The sequence below is a fragment of the Strongylocentrotus purpuratus genome, unplaced genomic scaffold, assembly GCF_000002235.5.
Source record: "Strongylocentrotus purpuratus isolate Spur 01 unplaced genomic scaffold, Spur_5.0 spur5_scaffold_17, whole genome shotgun sequence".
Lineage (NCBI taxonomy): Eukaryota > Metazoa > Echinodermata > Echinoidea > Camarodonta > Strongylocentrotidae > Strongylocentrotus > Strongylocentrotus purpuratus.
This window is the reverse complement of record NW_022145602.1, coordinates 15,514,498-15,535,697: the sequence shown is the minus strand read 5'-3', so window position 1 is coordinate 15,535,697 and position 21,200 is coordinate 15,514,498. Positions and strand designations below refer to the sequence as shown.

General features: G+C 36.5%; 1 protein-coding gene across 4 annotated transcripts in view; it reads left to right on the top strand.

Annotated features, from left to right (window-relative positions):
• Window positions 1-21,200, top strand: part of LOC591869 (protein phosphatase 1 regulatory subunit 12A) — a 124,241-nt gene that overhangs the window by 29,573 nt on the left and 73,468 nt on the right. For 3 of the 4 annotated variants that reach the window (XM_030987817.1, XM_030987820.1, XM_030987819.1), the window contains exons 5-9: window positions 644-788; window positions 1,952-2,026; window positions 8,200-8,264; window positions 10,804-10,830; window positions 18,398-18,503. In XM_030987817.1, the coding sequence (XP_030843677.1) occupies window positions 644-788; window positions 1,952-2,026; window positions 8,200-8,264; window positions 10,804-10,830; window positions 18,398-18,503 (418 nt within the window). The remainder of the gene's footprint in view (window positions 1-643; window positions 789-1,951; window positions 2,027-8,199; window positions 8,265-10,803; window positions 10,831-18,397; window positions 18,504-21,200) is intronic. The other variant, XM_030987818.1, reaches the window with a different exon arrangement.

Sequence of the window (21,200 nt, the reverse complement as noted above, 5' to 3'; positions counted from 1 at the left end):
TCCCGCCGCGGAACTAATGTCCTTTGGCAAGTCATTATTCTGCATTTGCCACACTACACCCAGGTGATGTAAATGGGTACCCGGTTGAAAGAAATTCCTTGAATGCTTGAGGACCTTTTCATGGTTGCTTAGCCAAAGCCTGGGTAATGATATGACTGCAGGGCCCTCAGGGAGAACAGTATGAATACTGATGAGGCTACCCTGTGTAAAAAAGACATATCGAAAATAATATCGCTAGTGATATTCGTTTGTCTCGCAATGTGGTCAATAAGGGATCTAAAAGATCACGACGTTTCGTGCGCCTCTGCAACACTTCGTCAGGTGATAAAAACTAATGTAAGCAAGCGTGTTTTATACTCTACAAGAGGACCGGCGCAGCGGTCAATAATTGGAATAATAACGCACAAGACCTATTGTCTGACGCACACGGTGCTCGACCAATCAGCAGGCCGCTGGTTCGACCACTTTGCGAGACAAACGAAAACAAACGAAAATCACTAGCGATATTATTTTCGATACTACATCGGCAATGAGTAATATATTTAGCATTAGGACATATTATTATTATTAGTAAAATAGAATTATCATTCTGAATAATTTTGATTAATTTCTACATCTCTCTCTGTTCCTTTCTTCTCTGCAGACTTCTTATACAGGCCGGGGTGGACGTGAACGCAAAAGATAACGACGGATGGACGCCTCTCCACGCGTCGTCGCATTGGGGTCATAAAGACGCCTGTGAAGTTTTAGTAAAAGCCATGTGCGATATGGACACAAAAAACAAATTAGTAAGTTTGAGGCCCACCTTCAAGAAGTAAGTGGTGTCAAGGATTTCATAAGGATAGCCCTTTGGACAAAGGAAAAGTTGGACGGAAAGGTATAGGTTGGTTGACACATGCTCCTGCGACAATTTTCTACACTAAGCAGATTCTTAACTTTAACCCTAGCCCTACGCTATGAGTAAAGCCTCGGTCACAAATGCCATTACGAACTGCTACGAACGCCATACGAACGATTTTCAGACAATGGAAAAACGGAGATTCGTACAAAATTAACGTTCGTAAGAACCTTTGTGACCGTAGCTTTACCCTAACCCTAAATTTAATCTAAAACCCAACTGCAACCCTGACCCTAGCCCTATACTTTTGACAAAAGGAGGCGCGACGTCTCAGTGGTAGAGCAGTATTCTTGTAGGAACCATGAGGTTCCAGGTTTGAAGCGAAGTCGATACGCTAGTGCCCTTTGGTAAGGCATTTTATCTTTATTACCAAGTCCCTCGGAGAGGACTTAAAGCCGATGGTCCCATGGTTACTGACTTGCAAGCATACACATGCTTTCTTCGCAGCCTGGAAAAGAAAAGAAAAATCCATTACAGGAGCATGTGTTCCTGAAGCAGTTGTCACCGGAGCATATGTCAGAACTCTAAAGATACCGCCGTTTTGATGGCTGGTTTGTTGTCATGGTTAACGTTTGGTTTATTATGTAACAGTGGTTAAGCACAGGGTGTGTTTTGGTTAACCAAAACTGTCAACAAAAATCTAGACACATGGGACCGATGATACACTAGGATTAACTACACAGGAAAGGGTAAGGTCTAAAAGTTCCTGTTAAAATTGCCAATCATCATTTACTGGTATGCATCTATGAATTAATACAAACATGTTTACTTTTAATACGTGTGTGTATCTCACAATTGAATTTGCATTTGCTGCATTCTGGGCAGTGTTTTATGAAACCGTCATAAGAAAAGTTTGCTGCAAACCCATTGAAACACCTGTATTGAATTTAATTTCTGTCATATATAAGAATCACACATTCAATATAGAGCATGGGGAAATGCTCAAACATTTTGTTTTGATTTAGAAAGTAAATTTTGAAATGGAAAATGCTATTTTGTTTCTTCACCAACATTGAATTATTATATGGTCTTCTTTCACCCGTCTCCAACCAGAATCACACAGCATTCGATTTAGCAGACGAAGAAATTCTCAAATGGCTCGAGGAACTCAAAAAGAAACAAGCATCAGTAAGTAAAAACAACAAACAGAGACATATCAAAGAATGTTGGAATTGAATTGATATTTGCACACAATGGTAATCAAGATTTGGATGTATTTGGACAAACAACGTCAATGTCTTTTTCATCATTAATGATTTCTGAGGTAAATGTATCATTTGTCTAAATAAAGTTAAATGTAGAAACTATGTTTTGAAGTGCGATATATTTGCAACTGTTACAACGAGCGAAAGAATGTCTGAATATAAATAAAGTTCTAAAATTCAAGCAAATTCAGATTATTTTTGGACAAACTGCCCGAATATTTAACCTTTACACAGGTACTTGTGGTGAAGGTATGAAATTTCAATTATTTTTGCGTTGAAGTTAAATTGTGTCATTTTAATGTTTTTGGTGGTAATAGAATACTGCAGTGGTGGTAACATCGTCCTGACCTTTAACAAGCAAAAGAATGTTTATTGCTTTTGTTCTTCATATAGTTGAACTCTATCTTACAGTGAAGGAAAAAAGAAAATGTTTTAAAGATTATAAATGTGCACTGGTTAATAATTCTACTATAATAGGTGTGCAAAGTACATGTATGTAGATCATGTTTATATTTCGTACTTGTATTGGAAAGAGCTATGTCGAAGTTCACACTCAGAAATTTAGGCTATGAATGGGCAACGTTTCCTATGTTAACAAAAGTAACAATAGATTGACATATTTTGCATTTATCAGATTAGGGGGAAAAATGGAAACGAAACTGAGGAAGCAATAGCATAGTTTCTATTTAGTCAAATATTCTTCATTTTTCGGCGCACATTGTTGGTATTAAGAGCATATCCTTTTAATAAGAAGGCAATCTACATCTAGTGTAACCTCCGTGATGTGACTAATGTAATTGGATTTAAAATCAAGTTTTGAGAAAGAGCTTCAGTGAAAGAGCTCCTTCATTCTGGTTCCCTGTACCGTAACTTTATCTTGTCTTCCAAGAACCATGACTCTACTACAGTGTACATAACTCGATCAGTCAATTCTTGGAAAGTAGGAGCTAGGATTGCACCAAGCATTTCTCTCTTTTTTTTCTTTGGGGAGGAGGGGGGGGGGGGGATAGGGGTCAGACTCTGGTCATCCTCTCACTGAAATCTGTCAACAGATAAATAGAAGATGAATGTTAACATAGACATATGTCACCAGAGCGATGGTTCATTAATTGCACCAGCTATTACCAGGCTATTTCAAGGAATTGCTGTCTTCCAACGAGGGCCCTGTTTACACTCTGCTTATTCTCGAGAAATTAGACTCCACGTATTGTATTATCGCGAAAATAACCTCTATTATATGTAAATACACTTGCGAGGTACAGGGGGAGGGGGGTGGGGGAGGGATGTAGCGATTTTGTTTCATATAATGGTGGCGATGATATTACTGCCCTAATTGTGAATAATGGCATCAATTTAGGGATGTGAATTTTCATAAATACATTTAATAAGAATATCATTGTTAAATTTAGTAAGAATATGATGATGATAACAATGCTATACTTGGGAATTCTGGCAGCCATTTAGATTTTTTTTGTTGCATGATTATCAACAAAAGGCATTATATTCTGGTTGTACAATCTTATCACCGGTGTACATTAATAGTACACCAGTGTATTTTAAACATCACAAGATAAGACTTTTGGAAGCAATCTTATTTTCTTTGAATCAAGATATGAAATGATTTCAAAATGTCGACCTGCATGGAAAGATATGAAGGGAAGAAGCTACAGCCCAGAAATGCAGAGAGACGAACGAGCCTCTCTCTCTGTGCAACATTCCATTGTCACTTATACAAACTCAGAAAACACATGATAGATTATCTCTCCTCGATCCCTGACTCATCTGCAAATTGGCAGCCATACCACAGGAGTCACTCTAGCTTTTGTCCAAGACCAACTAGTGAATTTTTTCTCGGTAGTTAACAAAATAAAGAATAGACGTTGTCGTAATATTGAAATTTAAAAAAAAGCTCTCAAATTTGTTCATACTGAAAGTAACAAATATGTCTTTCCGCTTTAGATAATGAGAGGATTTTTTAAAGTACATAATGATGCAAATAGGTTTAATGCAACAAACTTTCATTTAGCAAATGGTATTAGTCTCATGAAAAGTTAGGAGTTTAATGATAGAGGTTTGTATAATTTAAACTATTCTTACACCAATGTATGAATCATTATTGGAGAAATTCATAATACTTTTATGGGGACTGTAAGCTACAGGAAATTTTTCTGTTCTCATGAAGGTTGGGAGGGGATTTCTTTCATACAAATTTTAATTGTTCTGCTGTATTGACTGTCTTAATGGTAGAATGAAACTGTGTTTTAAAAAATAGTAATGAAATTGATTTAATTGTGAAAAGATTGGTTAGTTTAGACCAGAGTATAGTTTTTAAGATGGGTCTGAATTTGAAAACTAAGAAGAAGAACCTATGTAATGAGACATGTATACAATGTACATTCCAATCCAACAACTGTAGATCCTCCATCAGACCCTTGTATACATGGACATTCCTGTATCTTCATCTAGTCTTGTCTTTCAGGCTATTTATCACCCAAAGGAACTAAGAAAAATACTATTTCGAAGATGTGTATTATTCACAGAGAAATGCACTTTTTGAGGGGCGAATTTTCAACATTTCTGCAGTATTGATGAATTCATGAATGAAGTATAGACAGAGTTTTGGGGGAAATTTGAATATCAAAAGGAAAAAGAAAAGGGTCTGAACCCAAGACTTGATACCTAGGACCATACTAATCAGCTGTCCTGGGTAGACCTACATGTGTCTTTTGTGACCCGGAATCATAAAGGAGGGTGTAAGTCACTAGGGGTTGATTTCACCAACAAAAAATAAATTGTTTGTACATTTGCAAGGGAATTATCATTTTGGGATCTTTGGTATTGTATCGCAGATGAAATTTAGAAAATGAACAAATGACCTAAAGAATGAAATAGAGACTGGTCTCGATTGAGGCTATCAGATTTGACCAGTTAGAATGTGATACTGTATCTTAGAGGAAATTTAGAAAATGAATAAATGATCTAGAGGTTGGTCTCGATTACGGCTATCAGATTCGACCAGTTAGAATCCAAATGTCTCTCATGTGACCCGAAATAGTAAAATAGGGTGCAAGTGACTAGGAATCAGATTTGACCGGTTAGAATGTGGTATTGCATTGCAGAGGTAATTCCGAAAATGAATAAATGATCTATGGGTGAAATAGAGATTGGTCTTGATTATGGCTATCAGATTTGACCAGTTAAAATTCTAAGAATTTGGCTTTATCCCAAACTGCAGAAAGTGATTTTGTATTCATTTGAATCGATATGAGAATTTATATTCATGTATATTCTTTTTCTTTTCATTATCTATTGAGCATTGTTTATTCTATGATTAACATTTACATGTATGTGCCTTTGAAAGAAGGTGGAAATAGGCTATTGTGAAACTTAACTTGTAATTTTGTCAAAGATACCTTCATATTGATTTGTACATTTTGATACCTGACAATGTTCTTTTCTGCACTTAGCCTTAGTTGAACTTTGCATGAATAAGACACTTTGCAGTTTCTTTGTGATTTTCACAGAACAGTTTGCACTCTTTCTTCATAACAAGACCTTGTTCTTTAATTTTGATTTTGCGCTTCTCCCCCTCATGTTTGTAGTCCCTGCCCCCTTATGCCCCCTCTCCCTGTCCCCCTCTCTCTCCTTCTTTTAATTCTTTTTGTTTGGTCATTTGTAGTGCATAGCACAGTCATGTTTTTATTGAAAGAAAGACTGGATTTGCTTGAAGTATTCATGTTTAGCCCGCCCATTTGTTTGGCTGGTTAGTAACATATGGGGCAAGAAGCACTGCATCTTCAAATCACCTTGAACATTTCTAATGAAAAATCTTCTCCATTTTGTCACGTTTTCATATCTCTTGTTCAAGTGTCATCTGGAAATGTCCTTCATGTTTTCATTTTGAATGTTTCTCATGTTTCTTTTTTCTACCTTTTTCAAACCATTTTTCTGGTTTGGAGCACAGACTGTTAAATGTATCTTTTCAGCGTTTGACATGTTTGTATCGAAACTCTTGTAAACATGTCTGGTGTATATATGTTCACGTGAGCATCAATTTTGTATAGAGTCGAATTGAAATCAACATCAAAAGGTTTGGACGATTTTGGACTACTACAGGATTATTCTTGGAACGGTATCAATTGGGAGTAATTAAATACCTACACAAAGATTTGTCTGTAATTCTTGTGTAACGTTTTGGGAATGTGTCTTTTTGTGGGATAACATGACAAGAAGAAAAAAAAAAAAAAGAAGAAATGGGGATGGATTTGAGTAATTTTAAAGCTTCAGCATTGTGGCGGAAATGTAAAATCAATCTATGTGTTGTGTTTGTGTTGGTAAGTATGACTGCCCTGCTGACACAGGCAACTGACCACTGCGTTCAAACTGCTAACCCATAACGTTGGCAAACGTAGAATAGTGGAAACTTTATGTGTGTGAAAGGGGGCTACTTGATCCCTCATACAAAGAAGTGATCTGAAATCCATGTCTCATAACCCTAAGTGTAAACAGTCATTGAATTTTTTTTTTCGATGGGGGAGTCGGCTTTACTAAAAGTCTTTGATTGTGGAAGGTACACTGTAGTGCCTCCTTGTCTTAACATGCACCGACTTCTGCAGTTGTGATGTGATCTCTGGGGAACTCATATTGGGTTCAATGTATAAACAGTGGTGTACCTCTCATAGGAGGCATTTCAGTGTTTCTTCCGTCTTTACACGGGAGTAGGGAAATTTTATGAGATACAAGCGATATATAGATATACATTATATATACCTATACACTTTTTGAAAGAGGTATTAAAAGTCTTCAAATTTTCTTTTAAGTACTAAGTGCAAATTCATTAAAAGGATCAGAACATTGATGACTTTCATGTGACTTAAAATCTGTGTTGCCTGAAAGTCAGGTTTCATTCACAACATTTGATAGAACAACTATAATTAAATTGACAACTTTCACCGGCAAAAGGGAAGAAAACGGAATTGAAAAATGGTGAAATAGAAATGATATCAGAACCTTCGTCTCAGCAAAACCATACATGGAAGTCAATAGTTAGGCATGGATTAATTTTTTTTTTATTATCAGCAACTGCAGTTCTATTTCTATGTTAAATCACTACCTAGATAATGTCTTAACTTACAATATTCTTTAATTTTAATTGGTTGTTAACAGTTATGATTTTAATATGCCAAAATGGAAATGCTGCAAGATTTTTTAATGGAATCTATATTCTAGTGATTTCTTTCTCCATTTGTAAACAGGGGTGTATATATATTGTGTGTATATTAACACTGTATTATATGTACTAAATGTGTTCATGTGTGCCTGGGTGTGAATGAGTACGCTATAGGCCTGTATGAAGGTCCAAAACATTTTCATTTTTTGAAATTTGCAAATCTTCATATAAATTCAGTGTTTCAAATCAAATTTGACGTTGTGATCTGTGTTAATATATTGGACAACCAAGGACAACCAAGAATTTCTAGACTGATTCTGGATGGAAATTATAAGTAAAAGTTACTGGTAATCATACCGTATGTTGTATTAAGTGTAAATATCTAAATGACCATCAAAAGTAGTTTAAATGAGTAATGTAATGTATTCAATCTTGGCGAATGAGGATGCACCTGATATTTGTAAAGGCCAGTTTTCTCGAACTTGAATGCCAGTTTTATGATATTGGGTGAAATGCAGTGTTGATCTGGGCCCCGTCTTATCAACAGTTGCGATTAATCACAACTTATTTGCGATTGATATCAATCGCAACTACATGTATGTACAATTAGAGATAGGGGTCTGTACACTTACAATTGATTGGCGGACTTGCAACTGATTCGGATCAATCGCAACTCTTAATAAGACGGGGCCCTGGAGTGACACCATTGTAGTGTAGCAAGTCTCGAAGGAACATCATGTTGTGTTCATGTGTCAAGATAAAGTGGAGATGTTTCTCCATCCCTCTGCGGTGGCCTTGATTCGCGCAGGCCTTCCTGTATGTGTGGTCATGTGACTGTTTGTACTACACGTGCACGTGGTGGTCGTCGTCGTGGCGCCTGTTTTAATGTTGAGTTATCGTTTTGCATGTGTCCTCTTTGCTTTCAGATGAAGAAGGACGAGCCAACCGCTCCCAGGATCGATACAAAGATACCTCCACCACTGAAACGAAGGTGAGTTCCCACTTCTGCATTCTGTGCGGCTTAACTTTAATCTTGTGCAATAACATGCTTTCTTATCCCCCCTCCCCCTTACCCCAAAGTGCATCCTCCAGCAGTGGGAGTTTTCCCAAGTGGGGGATTCCCCCTGAAGGCACCCTCCTCGCAGCTCTGCAGACACCACCATCTCAGCATTGGTTTTAAAGGGTCATTCGGACCAGATAAACATGATGTATTATTGTAAGTCTGTGATCCTGTTCATATGTGAAAGGGCCAGCTCGACCGTAATGTGAACACACTCTCATCAAGTTTCACTTTGCATTTATACAATTACTTGTAGAACTGTCCAGATCATAGAGGTCCTTATACCAAAAAGGACCGCTAAAGGGAGAAGCTCCTTACATCCATTTAACAAATTCATCACTGTTTTTTTTTAAACAACGCACCTGCCTTAGTTACGTCTTTATGCATATACATGTATGTTACTTCTCTAAACCAACAACAAATTGATGTCATTGAATAATGTGTGAGGCGTGGAATCCAATTTCAGAATTTTCAACCTTAGAGCTGCTAGAACTCTTCCGATCATCATTACAAACTCCTACATCAAGTTCCGTCATGTAGTAGAATTATCCCTGTAATAATCAACTTTTTTCCCTGAAACTAAGTCCATGATCACGACTAAGTTGTTTTGATTACTGAGATAAGTGTTACATGACCGTGTCTTGATCATATTAGACTTTAGAGTGATTTCTCTGCTCATTTAGGCATGTAGATTTAATATTAACTCCATGATTCAAGTAACTTATTCAGACCTTCATAGGAATAGAATGCAAATCCACAGGGCACAGTTGTATTATCTCATGGGGAAAAGAGTTCTTTTAATAATATCAAATACTGTGAGGAACATATAAAATGAGTGAGTTTTTAAAACCATTTCTTTTATCCACATGCAGATGTAAAATGCCCATTAGTTTTAAAAAGTCCCTATTTCATTGGACATTAAAAATGCAGTACCGGTATATATTGTTGCATTGTAATGGACTGAGGGGATTCCCCTTGTATATTTTCACTAATGATTGTTGTTGTATATTACTTGTATACCGCTTGTTGGTGATGATTCATTTTGAAAGGAAATATGATTTTGATGACCGGCGTGCAAGAGAGATATAACGTATTGCAAGATTCATAAAAGTTTCATATAGCAAGTGATAGTTGAAAGAGAAACTATTAAAGTATATCTTGGTAATCCCCATGGAAGTTAGTCTACAAAAAGAGCAGGATACAGCAAAATTGGAGTCAGTAAGACTGAAATGATAACAGTCATCAGAATAAACATTACTTTACATGTCCAAAGGAAGCTGGTTTGTAAGACGAGAACACTAGGATGTTATTAGAGAGTAATTCAAATCACAATTCATCCGGAATCTTGCAAAATCATTCTCATGATTGCTATGGATATTTCGAAATAACACAACTTCTTTGTTAAAGTACAAAAAAAGATCTCTGCAAAAATACAAAAAAAGAACTCTGCAAAAATGAAAGAAATTGGAAAAGTGTTATGCAAAGTCCAACCCTCTTATCAAGCGTTGAAATCCACCCTTCCATTAAATGCCCATTATTTTCTTAGCCTTTGAATGATTTTCATAAGTCAAAAACTCAAATATAAAGATAAACTATCCCATGGTTTGCTCCTAAATGCAAAATTCTTTGCAAAAGTTTTTCATTTGATAAAATCCTGGTCATATCTTTAAAATAAGAATTTACATTCTAAACTTAAATCACCTTGAATGGCAGAAACTCATGAAATGCTAATAAATACTTTTGATTTGACTTCTTGGCAGTATCGTTAAATAATGAATGTAATTCAGGGATGAATGGGTCATTCATGTCGTCAGCGTTATTATGAATCAATAAATCTGTCATATATAGTCTGTACGTGTTTTTGTCGGAGTGCCAGGAGTGTCAAGTATGACAGATATAAGCGCTATACAAAAACCCACTATTGTTATTATTATTATATCAATAACGATGTGTGAATTCATATTCAGAACATGAATGTATTATTTTAAACTAATGTTATTTCTATCGCACAGTTTGATGAGTGATATATTAATATTTCTTGGTCAACTAATGTTTAACAGTAAAACGGTGTTGGATTATTGTGGAGCTAGATCCTCTTCATCTTTTTACTTTGAGAAGGAGTATGTATGTGGTGTTTAGATGAGTCCTGTGTCCAAATTAATAACAGGATGATAACTTCAAACTATAAATTTCAAAGGTCTAATCCCTCCCATATTACCTAAAAGTTATAATCAGTTCTGTTCTGTTTTTACAAATTTTATATGAAAGCAAATGCTTTTATTCCAGAAGAAAGATTCCATATTCTCCTGTTAAATCTATGATTATCATTACAAAATTATATCATTATTTGCATTTATTGCATTTGTGTTTATTTTAGTACTAATGGTTTATATGGACATTGATAAATAATGTCTTATCTTGGTTAAGTGGCTTTGTTGTCTACTTTAAGTAAATATGACTATATTTGCAGACACCGTTTGTCATCGTCAGGTAGCGGGTATGTATAATGAATTTTATTTGTTTTTTTCTCTTATTTTGATTATTATTATTATTATTCTTACAAAAAAGAATAAATATTTTGTGCATTCTGGCCACCTGTGGTACTAACATTAGGCCTTCATGCAACAGGCGTGTTCAGGTGTAGGGAAAGAGAAAAAAAAGAAAGGAAAAAAAGTTTTGTGTCAAGAAATCCATTGTTTCTTTGATCCTTGTGAGTCGCTTTTCCACAAAAGCACTTACATTTGTATGCAAATGTTTTCATTAATCATTAATTATTTGTCTAGGGTAAATTACAGAAGATATCTTATTGGGGGTGATTATATTCTATCTTCTTCCATGTTCATCAAAAGAATATATTCTAAATCAAATTGGAAAGAACAAAATTGTAAATGCTAATTTTTGTTCGTAAGCAAGCAAAATGATGCATTTTATTGCTTGTTTATATAGCTTTTGGGAAATTCTGTCTTATATTTGTTTAAAAAAGAAACAAGAAAAGCAGTTTGTGCCTTAACCCCTGAAGTTAATGAAACCTAGCAAATTATGCAAAGAGAACAAAATGTGGTATATTTTTGTTACTTCATCTGCATACTTAGAAGTATTTTATGTTACCATGGCTTTATTAAACTATATTTTTCTCAACAAAGAGAAATTAGTAAAATGAAGTTATCACAAACCCTGAACATCGCCTATGCCATCTATGCACATTGCACTAACACAACCGAACAGGCTTATTATCATGAACCATAAAGCTCAGCAAAAGAAATTGTCGAATCAGAGGCTCATCCATATATGACAAACCTTTTTGCACGCACCACAAACAGCAGCACTGCAATTTTGTCCCCTTCAATGCATTAAATCATTGAAGTTCAAAGCGGTTGTATAGGGGCTTCCATCATATGCCAAATTGTTTGTATGTGAAAGACACCATAGCCTTTTTGACAGAAATTGTTAGTCAAAAATTGCACAAAAAAGCTTCAAATATCCAGCATATTTATGCAAAATAATTTGTGTAAAAAAACACCATGGCCATTTGTAAAGCAATTTGTTTGTTTTTTGTGCCCTTCCCCCACAAAATGTCCCAAGCATCAATTATCTATATGAAAATATTCATATGCAAAAGTAAAAATGGCCATTTTGAAAGGAGCTTATTTAATTTGTGTTTAAAAAGATTGCACCAAATCATCAAACACCACTGTGTGAAAAAACAAAAAAAATGTCATAAACGTGCATTGTTTGTTATCCATTTTGCTGGTTTTGCCTACTTGCAACGACAATTTCTTTTGTATGTATCATGGGCTTGTGTACTTATTAGACACAGTGTGATATCTTGGGGTGTGATGCAGGGTTTTGCGGGTCAGTTGTGCGTGTTGAAAGTGCGGAGACAAAATGATACTGTGGAACTGTCGAGATCTCTTTTCTAACTTTATCATCAGTAACCTTATCAAAGATAAATGGAGTTAATTGCCATTTGAATCTTTAATTGTAACTTGAAAAAGAGGGGTTCTAGCTTAAAAAGTGGCATCAGGCAAAAAAAATTATACTGAACATGCCCAGATTTCGTTCATGTCTCGTTTTGTAAAATTGAAAACTTTTGTAAGAAAGAAACTTTTGCAATTTTCACCAGTGGTCCAGATTGTGTCATCTTGTGAAGAAGAAAAAAATATCCCATTTACTGAATTTTACAATTTGCGATAGTTTCTTGATGTGCAAATGGCCATTATCAACAAAAGTTACGACCTTATAGTTGTCCAAGTGATTATTCACCGGTCACCCCAAATTAGTATTTCATTTATTTTAAGCTCTACCACTAATAGTGGAAAAGAGTGACTTATAAAAAAAAGACATTTTCAAAACTGATTAAAAATGCTGATAACCACCCTATAGAAAAGAGATCTCGTCATTATCCAGTCGAGGCTATTGCTGACACCATATACGTATCAAACTGAATTTAGCAGTTTCATTTGAAAGAAGCATTGTTGATCGGTCCTGTGCCGATTTTTTCTATCACAAAACAATTTCAGGCGTGGCAGTCATCGACGAGACAGCCACCCCGTAAGGACCGACGATGAGGATATAGAGATGGCACTTAGACTATTACGGAAATATCAAGCCAACCAAGACAAATCGGAACAACCTCGCAGGTTCACGTTTAAATCTTACCGAAAAATTTAAAGAAAAATCGCTCTCAGCTTAGTTTAGAAGGGTTGTCTTGCCGCCAACCCATTGGAGCTCTGATAACATGCTTTCTAGTCGGCTAGGTGTAGTTATACATAACATGGTGTCTGGGTTGAACAAGGGCATTTGTTTCTTTAGGACAATTCGATTGTGGGATAAAGAAGAATATGGAAAAGACCACCATTAATTTAAAACTCCATAATTTCTTCTCTCCTATTTTGGAAAAGTCGAGGACTGGCAACTGTATTTTGGGCTTTCATATGGTGTTTGGGATAAAGAAAATTGATAGCTTCTCAATCCTGCATTTGTTAGATTTCAAAAGCTATTGGATAATATATTGCAATTAGGTCTCCTGTAGGCTTCTTAAGTTCATAGCAATCATTGGTAGTATGCTAGGTAAAGAGGTATATTGGTAACATTTATTTAATTTGATTGTCGTCTTATACGGAATGTCTGAAACCTCGGCCAAGAGGATTTTCTTTTCCAAATTAGCAAGACAAAAGTCGCATTAGCTCATGGCTTCATTAATGCTGCTTGCAAGTAGGTCCTTAGGCAGGGAATCATTTTGAAATGGGTCATTGGCAGACATACTGCGGGATGGATAGACAACATCAAGAATTGGGAAGGTGCAATAAAGATGATAATAAGTTGAATTGTTAGCGCACCTTATACTATGTTTCTAGGTGCTGTTGTCCTAGCAGCCATTAGGTATTAAGCATAGTACTTCTAACCAGTAGAGAGCTAGCACAACATCACCAAAATAACAATGTAAAATGTAATAATATAAATACTGACATAATATGAACTACAAATAGAAGCATAGATATGAATAAGGTGTATTGAATAGAGGGATTTGAGTAAGTGGGATTTTAACATGTAGCAAGAGACAGAGAGAGAGAGAGAGAGAGAGAGGCCGACGGTCCAGCGGGGCTACAGTATAACATAGTACTAAGCAAATTGATTTATTTGGAATTAAATGTGGTTCATGCGGACATAATAAGAATGAAGTTCATGTTTTTCCAATACGTGCTTAGTATTCATGGATTAGTAATGCATTCAATTTCAAAGCCTTATATTACCATTTTGGTTAACTTCTCAGATTTTTCAGGTTAAAACGACACAATAAAAGTGTTTTACATTGGTTCCAAGCAGTACACATATGCTCAAGTAGTGCATTGATTTAGCATTTGGGAAAGTGATGGTCCAAACTAAATATTGCACTACCATAATATTGTAGGCTGTTGTAGAATCATGATCAGTGCAAATACACTGTTTTCATGTACAGTCTAGCTAGCAAACTTAGAAAAGTATCTGTTTGAATTGAGGTGAGGTAAATATGAAAAGGGAGTGAGTGTGTGTGTGTGTGTGTCAATGAGAGAGGGTGGTTGGGTGGGTTGGTCGGTGAGTGAGTGAGTGAGTGACAGTGAGTGAGGGAGGGTGGGTGGGTGAGTGAGTGGGGTTCGGTGGGTGAGTGAGTGAGTGAGGGTGGGTGGGTGGGTGAGTGAGTGGGTGAGGGTGGGTTAGTGAAGGAGGGTGGGGTTGATAGTTTGGGTGAGTGAAGGAGGGTGGGTTGATAGTTTGGGTGAGTGAAGGAGGGTGGGTTGATAGTTTGGGTGAGTGAAGGAGGGTGGGGTTGATAGTTTGGGTGAGTGAAGGAGGGTGGGGTTGATAGTTTGGGTGAGTGAAGGAGGGTGGGTTGATAGTTTGGGTGAGTGAGGGTGGGTGGGTGAGGAAGTGAGTGAGAGTGAGTGGGTGAGGGTTGGTGGGTGAGTGAGGGTGGGTTGACAGGTTGGGTGAGGGTTGGTGGGTGAGGGAGTGAGTGAGTGAGCAAGTGAGTGAGGGTGGGTGGGTTGGAGTGAGAGTGAGTAAGTGGGTGAGGGAGGGTAGGTGGGTGAGTGAGTGAGTGAGTGAGAGTGAGGGTGGGTGAGAGGGGGAGGGTGGGTTGATGGGTTGGGTGAGTGAGGGTGGGTGAGAGAGGGAGGGTGGGTTGATGGGTTGGGTGAGTGAAGGTGGGTGAGAGAGGGAGGGTGGGTTGATGGGTTGGGTGAGTGAGGGTGGGTGAGAGAGGGAGAGTGGGTTGATGGGTTGGGTGAGTGAAGGTGGGTGAGAGAGGGAGGGTGGGTTGATGGGTTGGGTGAGTGAGGGTGGGTGAGAGAGGGAGGGTGGGTTGATGGGTTGGGTGAGTGAGGGTGGGTGAGAGGGGGAGGGTGGGTTGATGGGTTGGGTGAGTGAAGGTGGGTGAGAGAGGGAGGGTGGGTTGATGGGTTGGGTGAGTGAGGGTGGGTGAGAGAGGGAGAGTGGGTTGATGGGTTGGGTGAGTGAGGGAGGGTGGGTTGATAGGTTGGGTGAGTGAGGGAGGGTGGGTTGATAGGTTGGGTGAGTGAGGGTGAGTGAGGGCGTGAGTGAGAGGAAGTTGGGATAGAGAGACATGGATAGAATAACAGATAGAGAAAATCATGAGCTGGAACAGATAAAGACCAATGTGAGACAACATGTATATTTTAAGACTTTACAATTTATTGTCTTACATTTTAGACATTGTGAACGACCTGTATAGAGATCCAGAGGTATTGTAACAAAGCTTTGAACAAGTTTTTGACCCTGTATACAACTCTATCAATAGTTCTCGCATTCTCTCTTTTAATTTTAAAGAGTCTATATTTTAAGATCATTTAATGTTTTCATCCATTTTGTCTTTCTTATGAAGAGCATCATCAGAGCAAAGGTAATGGTTTCGCTGAGGCAACATTCATGCTAGATCATAGTTATGCTTTCAGTTTTTCTTGCCCCTCTGTATATCTTCAAACTAGATTTAACTTTCAATCATTGATGTATATATTGAATGAAACATTTCTTTATAACAGAACCGTAGCTAGTTGAGAGGTATAGTTGTGACACCATACCTGTGCAGGTTCATAAGGTCACTTGTGGAGCCCTAAATGTCTTCTGTCTCCAGGAGCCTCTCCCCATCCAGGGAGTCAAAATTATGGATCAATACAACTCCAATAAAAGTCGACTTCCAAAATCATATTTGAATTTGCAAATATTATAACCTTATATGCTTACGGTCAAAGGAAATTTATGTCAACTAGTAACCTAAAAATTGCAATTTAATCATTTTTGCCACAGACAGGCACAACATCATTCAATGACTATCCAATCAGGAGCCCAACTTTCGGTGACACAACTATCTATCTCAAGTAGCTATGATCAAGACAAATATGCGTGTGAGAGCAAGTTACCTTGCGCTTCATCATGTTTCTGCTTCAACTCTTTTGATTTCTTCAGCTCATCTCAAATATCTGGCCTTCAAACGAAAGGCCTATCATCTGGAAGAAAGTACATGAACACCCTGATTATTTCCGCCATTGGCGTGTGAAAATTAAGCGATGCTTTTTCTCTCCTCGTTTCATGGTGCTTTTCAAACATCACATTAATACATTTACATTTTAAACAATGTTTTCTCCAGCTTCCAGTGTAAGCGCAGTCTTTACCAAAGGCAGTATAATATGTAAAACTCCATTTCCAGTGTGCCTAATGGTTATAAAATTTATTAAAAAAACCTACAGTGCAAGAATTTGCAAATGGAAATGAACATTGAGTCCTTCTTCATGTTATGCAGTCAAAGATTATTTGGTTGCTTATATACTTCTTGAAGTTGGATAATGTGATGATTACAATTTTGTGGTGTTGGTCATTCATCAAAGGGATAATTGGTAGAGTAAGCTTGAGAAGCAAATGTTAGAGTATTGCTTACACATTGATGTTTAGTTTTTTTTCTCAAAGTGTATGCTTGATATCACTTTACATTGTAGTGGGTCAATAAATGCTACTCTGCTTTCTGTATGTGTCTCACACGTACACACAATCTCTGCTGACGCTACGTTTGCACCAATTCTTATGACGTTTCACTTGTACTGAAGTTACGTTTTAATTGGTCACAGTAAAGAGGATGAAAGTGCCCTTTTCTGCATCTCTCTTGATGAAGAAGTGAACATGTATGTCTGCTGTTTGCTGTGTAAAAAGAAACAAAAAATACAGCTTAAAATGCAGCTTTACAAAATATGCAAAAAAGAATCAATTGGTTTACCGTAGTGATACCTGCTAGATAGAAGAAGTACTTTGAGTGAGTATCTAAGAGCTTCTTTTGTTCGGTCTTCAACGAACCTCTTAAACATTTATTAATGTACTTGTTTGACTGTTTTGTTATGGTAAGTTTGGAAATTAATGTCATATTCAAAGTCTTTATTGTAATTGGGTCAGTATTTGTGATAATAAAGCACACTGCGTTAAGATACACATACGTATACTCATATTTGTACACCAATGTCATCCAAATTTAAAATCACACATTCTTTAAAACACCAACAACGTATTAAGGTAACAACTGTAACATTTTCAGTTGATATAACTTTGTTATTTCAATCATGCATGTCTATATTTACTTATTGTAAAGAGGGAGCAATGAAAAATTGGATACAATATTAACTCATTTTCTGATAGCATGAGAAATTTTATTTATTAATACTTACCATGATTTTGAGGAGACTGAAAAAATAAAGATATTTTATTTCCATTGCAATTTCATGTAATACTCATAAAACACATAACCGTCTCTCTGAAAAATCAATACAGGCAAAATATAAGTTTGAAGTTACCCATGCATGGAAAAATTACATCCGTCTTTTTTCTGTATCAGAATATCTAAATTAATCTAGCACAACATAACCATACCATGCAAAATTTCCATCGAAGTGTAAATGCACACATTTTATTATTACCACTATATGATACAGTATATCTACACAATTATAACAGCACAAATGTCAATGTTGATTATATTACATGTATGTGTTTGAGATGATATCTTGATAGTTGTACCATACGTAATCAAAACTAAAGAAATCCTCATTAACATTATCTAAGATTAGACATTAAGAAGTTTCTAGAGAGGTGGAGACATTATTTAGTAAGCGTAGTGAAACTAGAGTTGATTATGGTGAGAAGTAATTGCATTTTCAGTGGTTTCATTAAGTTGGTGCTGCTATTAGAATAGGTCTCATGATTATTGGCGAAGTAAGACAAAGAAAAGACTTTGTGAAAATGCTTTAACTGTGGCTGTGGCCATCCAGGTACAAAGGCTTAGACATGACTCATTTTTTTGTCAAGAGATGCTATTTCATAGAACACTGTTCTTAATTTCCTTCAGATAACTTCAATAAAACACTTAGTAGAGTTGTGAGAAAATGTTATAACACTTATGATGGCACTATTAAAGACATGGGGTCTTATTACTTTCCTTCATTGATCAAAATAATTTTCTAACGTCCATCTATTTAGTATGGATAATGACTCACTCTCATTTTTTTCTTCTGTCGTTTCGTCATCAGATCGTCTGTTACTCGAATAAGCGTTCCTGATCGTAACATGCTCCTACATCAAGACATGGCCAAGGAACGGAAAGAGCTAGAAAAGAAAATGCACGGAGGGGATAAGGTAATATATACCGTAGTGGTTGGCACACACTGTACCATTCTCCCTTGTAGACGATGGCGGCCTGTCCCTCGGATAGGAGGTAAAATGGGAAGTCCTCTGTTGGGAGAGCGATCAATGCTCTAGAATCCGCGTAAATTCACACCAAGTGGAAGTCTGTTTCTTGACGGGCTCTTCTCTATGTGAAAGAGAAGCCCCTAACAAATCAGATCTTGAACAGCTTTATCCATTCTTCAATTTCTGCTCAAAAAAGTGTCTTTATTCCTTATTAATAATGCATAATAAATGGAAAAAAGGTGGAAGAGCAATTCATTTTATTGAGTATTCATAGCCTCGATCCCTGTAATGATAATTCAGTACCCTTTTTGTTCCCAAATGATTGCCTAAGTACCAATGCCATTCGAAATTGCCGCCATCGGTCTGCGAGGGAGATATTTGCACCTGCAATGCATTTCCACTTTTGGTGAGAGCGTTACAGAAAGTTTCACTGTATCTCTCTCTTTCTTGTCTTTATCTTGTTCACTGTATTAAACGCCCCTTACGCCCCATCAGACTGTAAAACCATTTCAAAAACTTTGCCACAGCAAAATGAAATATGTTCTGGAACCATTGTGTTCAGGATCTTTCATGACAGATAGATCAGTTCATATGCTCTGGGACCTTTACGTTCTGCAATCGTTTTGTATTTTATTTTTTATTTACTGCCTCTGGTAAAGTGGTTGCTATTTTGTTGCAGCAAGTTTTTTGAAAACGGTTTAAACGTCTTGTGTGGGAATGGGGCCTGCACTGCTATTAAAGCATGGCAGGTTCTTGTGATTTTTGCAATGCCACTTTAATATCTCAAAACTTAACCGGCATGGAAAATCACAAAAATGTAAGAAAGTTTGAATTTCTATCATGTGACAATTTTAGCATTAAAGACTATTCCTGTTCGAAGTATTATATTTATTGTGCAGGTTAACTTTGGTGAATATTGAGATAGATTTTTTTTTCTCAATTTGATTTGTAAGATACATTTATCTTATTATGTGTACATGCGCATGATGACGATGTTTATCTATTTTTCTGCAAATACAGGCTGTCTTACAGGTATTTAATGTGAAAAGGACATTAAAAATAATCATCAGATTCAGTCCAATTTTCTTCATCTATGCTAGATGCTTTTGTTGAAGTTGACATCATCCATGCCAACGCAAGTTTGATCATGACAGAAATTTCATCATCATCCATTTTTTTCCAGCCAGGAATGAGTATGAAATCAATGTTACAATTTGTTTCTTTCTTCTTTTATTTTTCTTTTCTTTCCTCATTCACTTTTGTTTTGCACTTTGGGCGAGTGTGTTTCAGTGGCTGGTTTGTGCATGACAACTCTCGTGGCTTGAAAATGGCTTGTATCTTGTTGACAATTTTGGCTTCTTGTTCACCAAGAAAAAAAAATAAAGGACAGAAACATTTTTTTTAAGGAGAGTTTTCAATAGTGGACTTTTTTGCCACCTGTGTTGGAAATGTATTTCATCTTTATCAGTAGAGATATATATCAAATGCTTCTTGGTAACCGAGAAATAAAAAAAGAATTGAAGAAAAGAATAATTTTTTTTTCTTAGGAAGGTTTTTCGATAGTGGAATTTTTACCAACCGTCAGAAAACTGAATTTGATCTTCATCTGTAAAGAAAGAAAGAAAGAAAGAAAGGACGTAGCGAACATCGAAAAGGATTATGTAAAGTTAGGTAACCATGAGCTATGTTTAGTAACAGTGATTTATTTGCCTTTTTGAGAGGTCTTTCAAATGGTGATTTTGTTAAGAAGCTAGTAAAATATAATAATTCCGCAACTTATTTAATTAGAATTCAATCATCTGACGTGTCAATACCTGTCTACTATTTCCAGTGAATTAAGCACAGCATCACTGTCTGTTCGGTGTAATGGTAATTTTCCTGCGGATTTCGGAGAAACGAACAAAGTATTTGACCCCTCCAAATTGTCCCCTTTAGTAATTTTTAAATACTTGAAATCAGTGCTAGATTGCAAATACTAGAATGCTATGGATCATTCGACTATGCTGTATGTTCAATATAGTAGCATATACTTTCAGTTGACACAATATTCAATGTACTTTAGGGTGTAGTAGCAAGCTTGTAGGAGACAATATTAAGGAGAATGGTATAGAAATAGTGATCACTTTCCTCTTGGATATGATGGCATTGAGTTATTTACCCATCATTATATCTGTTATTTATTTAAAATGACTGCAATGTATAATACATGTGGTTTATTGAAGAAATTTATGAATATAAGAGGTGTAATCGGAACAATTTTTGAGTAGAGGAAGACGAGCGGTATTATGTCATGTAAAGTAGTGTTACATAGTGTTGAAAAACAATTCAACTGAAACTTAATAATCATTTGTATGAACAGGATATGATCTTCGAGGAGTGTTTTCTGATGACTTGATGTCAATTCTTATGCAGAGCATTGTTTACTGTACCTATTTTCAATGTGTCACGCCTTTTCAATACAGGTTTTGTGTTTTAGGTGATAAGGGAGGGAAGGGGGGGAGGTAGATGGAAAGAGATTGGAACCAAGACAGAGAGTGAGAGTCGGATAGACAAAATAGAGAGTTACAGAGCTATTGGAAGAGAGGCAGAGATATAAAGAGAGAGAGAGAGACATGTATAGAAATAGAGAGAGAGAAAGTGAAT